At 36.5% G+C, this 5829-nt stretch overlaps 1 protein-coding gene across 1 annotated transcript in view; it reads left to right on the plus strand.

The window, feature by feature from the left end:
* Nucleotides 1-5829, plus strand: part of LOC107682438 (rap1 GTPase-activating protein 2-like) — a 29956-nt gene that overhangs the window by 16440 nt on the left and 7687 nt on the right. The window contains exon 2 of the mRNA XM_016478679.1: nt 4330-4414. Within this exon, the coding sequence (XP_016334165.1) occupies nt 4330-4414 (85 nt within the window). The remainder of the gene's footprint in view (nt 1-4329; nt 4415-5829) is intronic.

Here is a 5829-nt window from a genome sequence, read left to right on the forward strand (position 1 = left end):
AAATCTATTCCGCCAAGACCAAATACATTAACATTGTCATGTACATTACCATGCCAATCCCTTCGAGAGTTGTCATGACAGAAATATACGTATATATATATATATGCTCCTTAGAGTTTGTGCTTATTTGTGTTGCCGCGATGCACCAGCACCACTTAAAATAGAAATCATTATGTTACGTTTCTTCCTGTTGTTTCAGAGATTAAAGGCACATTCACTTTCCCAAATAGTCTGCAGTAACGTGGTAAATGCTAAAATGTGGGGTTTTAATAATGTTAGCGTTCTGACCTGACGCGGGGCCCGGTGCGAGGTAGGGAGCGGGGCCCCCCTCGCAGGGGCGTGTCTAGAGGGGTGGCACGGTCCCCCCTCAAAATATGCTTGGCCCCCCCTTGTGCCCCCCCAACAGCGCAGACTGATCAGAGTATAATATCTGCGGTGCGGGAGCAATTTGGGTGCATTTAAAATCTCACACGCTGCCGCTGAAGTCATGCGCTAATTAGCAGCGTAGTGCCGCTTGAAATAGAACACACCTACTCACTGTCTGGTTCGCTGCCAATTATTTCCCATATTTACAACGCAATTGGATTAGAGTGCTGTCAATTTCACAGCTCAAACAGGAGAAGCGAGATTTCGCAGGCTGCAGACCATGTCTCTGTTCATTGTAAGTATTAAATTATAATTATAGGCCTATATAGAAATCATTATGTTACGTTTCTTCCTGTTGTTTCAGAGATTAAAGGCACATTCACTTTCCCAAATAGTCTGCAGTAACGTGGTAAATGCTAAAATGTGGGGGTTTAATAATATTAGCGTTCTGACACTTGGAATTATAAGATGTAGAATAGTAAAGACATGTTTGTACTGAATAAACAAACGTTTTTGCGTGGTAGTCTTATATATTTTTTATTATTTATTTATGTCCAAGAACAGCTTCACATTTAAATGATTTTGTCTTTAATCAGATGAGAAAATGGCTTTTACTATTTGTGTAATATTGATCATTAAGTTAGAGGGTTGTTTTACGGTCCCCCTCAGTCCGTTCGCCACGGGGCCCGGTGCAACCGCACCAGTTGCTCCCCCCTAAGGATGGCCCTAGTCTCCACAGTCAAAACCTTTGCAAATGCATATTACTCCACAAAACACACAGTGTGGTCGGCATGGCATGTTTATTGTGGTATTATTTTGATATAAATACTAAATATTATGTATAAATATTGTCAGTAAATATGTAATTGGTTCCATCTTGTCAGATTGAAATTACTCTCTTTTATCTTTCACTGAAACCTTCACAGCCTCATATATGTATTGTCAGATCTTCCTGTGTTCAATCTTTTTGGAGTTTAATGACCCTCAGAGGTGTAATGTAAGGAAAGATTTTAATGGACCCTCACTTGAGACTGTCTGCAAGGAGCTTCATTTCTAGACCAGAGTTTGTCTGCCTGACTAATTTTAACCTCTGATTCCAAGTAGCCCCTCTCTCATTTGTCTTTGGCTGAAAGAACTGCTTTTAAAATGCGATCATGTTCCTGCTTGGAGCTTTACACCTTACTTTACGCTTCGTCCCCCCTCCTTTACCCCTCTCCTCTCTACGTCTTTTTTTTACAGCAGCACCTACAGCAGTTTGTCTGCAGGGCTGGCTGCCCTGAGTAGTTCTTGTTTTGTCTCTGTGCAGATACCGAAGCAAACAAAAGAATTGTTGTTATTGAGTTTTTCTATCCTGTAGTCTTTCACCTTAGTCTCTGGAGGCCATGTTCTTTTTTTTTAAAGGGTACTGCACTGACCCTCTGCCCTCGTGTGTACGTGTTTGTGTACATCTACGTCTGAGGGCTAGTCTTTTGTTTTAGTGCAAAACTACCATATCTTGGTCTTCAGTTAAAAATGTGTGTTGATCTGCCTGTGTTATTTTGAGGGAACCAAATCTCTGAAATATTCTATATTTTGAGACCTGCTTACTAAACATAGAGTATTAGATGATTAACGAAAATGGGTCATGTGACACTAATTTTTTTCTTCCTATCTGTTTATCAATTTATTTGAAAATCCATAAATAATACTACAAATAATGAACTTATTTATTTATTATTATTGTTATTGTTGTGTTCGGTTAGGATTTTATTTCTTGATTATGGTATTTCCTATTTCTGATTTTACATCCCCTGAAAATTTTTTTTTACAAAAAAAAAACAAAAAACATGTTCATCATAGAAGAGGTCAAGTCTTTGTATGGATAAACCTTATGTCTAATGACATTACATTTTGAAAAAAAAAAAAAAAAAAAAATAGAAATCATTATGTTACGTTTCTTCCTGTTGTTTCAGAGATTAAAGGCACATTCACTTTCCCAAATAGTCTGCAGTAACGTGGTAAATGCTAAAATGTGGGGGTTTAATAATATTAGCGTTCTGACACTTGGAATTATAAGATGTAGAATAGTAAAGACATGTTTGTACTGAATAAACAAACGTTTTTGCGTGGTAGTCTTATATATTTTTTATTATTTATTTATGTCCAAGAACAGCTTCACATTTAAATGATTTTGTCTTTAATCAGATGAGAAAATGGCTTTTACTATTTGTGTAATATTGATCATTAAGTTAGAGGGTTGTTTTACGGTCCCCCTCAGTCCGTTCGCCACGGGGCCCGGTGCAACCGCACCAGTTGCTCCCCCCTAAGGATGGCCCTAGTCTCCACAGTCAAAACCTTTGCAAATGCATATTACTCCACAAAACACACAGTGTGGTCGGCATGGCATGTTTATTGTGGTATTATTTTGATATAAATACTAAATATTATGTATAAATATTGTCAGTAAATATGTAATTGGTTCCATCTTGTCAGATTGAAATTACTCTCTTTTATCTTTCACTGAAACCTTCACAGCCTCATATATGTATTGTCAGATCTTCCTGTGTTCAATCTTTTTGGAGTTTAATGACCCTCAGAGGTGTAATGTAAGGAAAGATTTTAATGGACCCTCACTTGAGACTGTCTGCAAGGAGCTTCATTTCTAGACCAGAGTTTGTCTGCCTGACTAATTTTAACCTCTGATTCCAAGTAGCCCCTCTCTCATTTGTCTTTGGCTGAAAGAACTGCTTTTAAAATGCGATCATGTTCCTGCTTGGAGCGTTACACCTTACTTTACGCTTCGTCCCCCCTCTCCTTTACCCCTCTCCTCTCTACGTCTTTTTTTTACAGCAGCACCTACAGCAGTTTGTCTGCAGGGCTGGCTGCCCTGAGTAGTTCTTGTTTTGTCTCTGTGCAGATACCGAAGCAAACAAAAGAATTGTTGTTATTGAGTTTTTCTATCCTGTAGTCTTTCACCTTAGTCTCTGGAGGCCATGTTCTTTTTTTTTAAAGGGTACTGCACTGACCCTCTGCCCTCGTGTGTACGTGTTTGTGTACATCTACGTCTGAGGGCTAGTCTTTTGTTTTAGTGCAAAACTACCATATCTTGGTCTTCAGTTAAAAATGTGTGTTGATCTGCCTGTGTTATTTTGAGGGAACCAAATCTCTGAAATATTCTATATTTTGAGACCTGCTTACTAAACATAGAGTATTAGATGATTAACGAAAATGGGTCATGTGACACTAATTTTTTTCTTCCTATCTGTTTATCAATTTATTTGAAAATCCATAAATAATACTACAAATAATGAACTTATTTATTTATTATTATTGTTATTGTTGTGTTCGGTTAGGATTTTATTTCTTGATTATGGTATTTCCTATTTCTGATTTTACATCCCCTGAAAATTTTTTTTTACAAAAAAAAAACAAAAAACATGTTCATCATAGAAGAGGTCAAGTCTTTGTATGGATAAACCTTATGTCTAATGACATTACATTTTGAAAAAAAAAAAAAAAAAAAATAATATGTTTATTAGGCAATCTCAAAATGTAGATGATATGTATGTATTTATTTATTTATTTGGGGAAAATGTTTTAACACTGCATTAATATTTAAAATAAAATGTTTGTCTGCAATATTAAAGTAATTTGGTGCAACCAAATGCAGAAAAAAGGTATAAAAGTTGTTTTACCATATTAAACCTGCATAAGAGAGTGCATTTCTAAGAACTTGGGACACGTCTTCTAAAGTATATTTTTTCTTTAAACTATATGTTTCCTTAAAAAAATCCTTTTTTATTGTGGTGAAACTTATTTACACAAACATGCTAAGTAAAAAAGCAATTGTCAATGCAAAGTCTCCTGATAGATAAATGATAGAAATATTTAATGACTTCTACCATGACTTCTACTGTAATGACTGCTGACCATTTGCCTGGCTAACTGTGTGTGTGTGTGTGTGTGTGTGTGTGTGTTTTGCAGGAAACAAGAGCTGCTGACCATCTCCAGTGTGCCTCTAGGAGAATGTCCACCCTCACCTCCCCGCACTGCACCACCCACCATGAAGGTGAGTGTTCTGGCCACGCAGTCACACACACACACACACACACACACACAAACACCGCTCTATTAGCTGCTGTTAGCTGAAATTTGCTGCATTCATCTCCCAGGCACACCTTTGTACTGAATTAACCTCTATTAGCTGTGATAGCATGAGAAAGTGAGAATGCCCTTTGTAGCATGCCATATAAAATGACCCTCCTTTCACTACAAAAATGTCAGCATGCTCTTACATAATGCCTCTTACTGATTTAGGCATGCACATTAACCTGCGGTACTGTCTGTGAAGGTTCATGCGGTGTGTTTGAGGTAAAGCTCTTCATTCAAGGTTACCTCTAAATGTAATGGTAATTCATTTGGACTGAGAAATCCATTTTTTTTCAGAGCATTAAGGTCCCACTGAGTTCACATGGTATCACTATCTCTTTATATTTGAAACAGCCTCGAGAGGGACTGGAAAGATTTTCTGTCTTGTTTAAAAGTGGTACACTGAGTTCAGAGATGGATTGTGTGGTGTGAGCAGTCGGTGTCACCTTGAAAAGAGACGCACTTGCCGAAAAATCAGAGGAGGGAGAGATTAGTGTTTATGCATGGAGGGGGAGGGTGTGAGGCCGAGGCATCAGGTGTGATATTAAGATGAGAAGACATGAAGTCGAACCCAGAGGTCATGATCCTGTTAGCCAGTGCTTTAATTATGAAAATTTTTTCTCATAAGGGCTGATTAAATGTCTGAGGCACAGAGCACTTGTTGAAAAATCATACTTGAAATTTATTAAGGTCTCCAGGCTTTTGCTTAGTTATTACCTGTTGTTGGGGGATTTGAGGATTTATAAATAGCTTTAATATGTGCCTTTCTTGTGAGCAGCTGTTGTAAATTCAGTAAAGTATTTTTTTAAGAACTTATTTCACAATGAAACATAACAATGATCAAAATGAACAGTAAAGACGTTTATAATGTTACAAAAATTATTACAAATAAATGCTGTTCTTTCAACTTTCTGTATCACCATTTCCAGAAATATTGTAAGCAGCACAACTGTTTTCAACATTGAAAATAATACTAAATATTTTTATTCCAAATCAGCATATTAGAATGATTTCTGAAGGATCATGTGACACTGAAGACTGGAATAATGCTGCTGAAAATTCAGCTTTGCCATCACAGAAATAAATAACATTTTAAAGTACATTATAATGTAAAACAGTTATTTTAAATGGAAATAATATTTCACAATATTGTTGTTTTTACTGTGCATTTTTGATCAAGTAAATTAACTTTTGGTGAGCGTCAGATGCTTCTATTCAAATTATTATTTTTTTTAATTTACCGACCCCAAATTTTTTAACAGTAGTATATATATATATATATATATACAGTGGTGTGAAAAAGTGTTGGCCCCCTTCCTGATTTCTTATTTTTTT

This window comes from Sinocyclocheilus anshuiensis, unplaced genomic scaffold, assembly GCF_001515605.1.
Source record: "Sinocyclocheilus anshuiensis isolate Anshui unplaced genomic scaffold, SAMN03320099.WGS_v1.1 scaffold1170, whole genome shotgun sequence".
Classification (NCBI taxonomy): Eukaryota; Metazoa; Chordata; class Actinopteri; order Cypriniformes; family Cyprinidae; genus Sinocyclocheilus; species Sinocyclocheilus anshuiensis.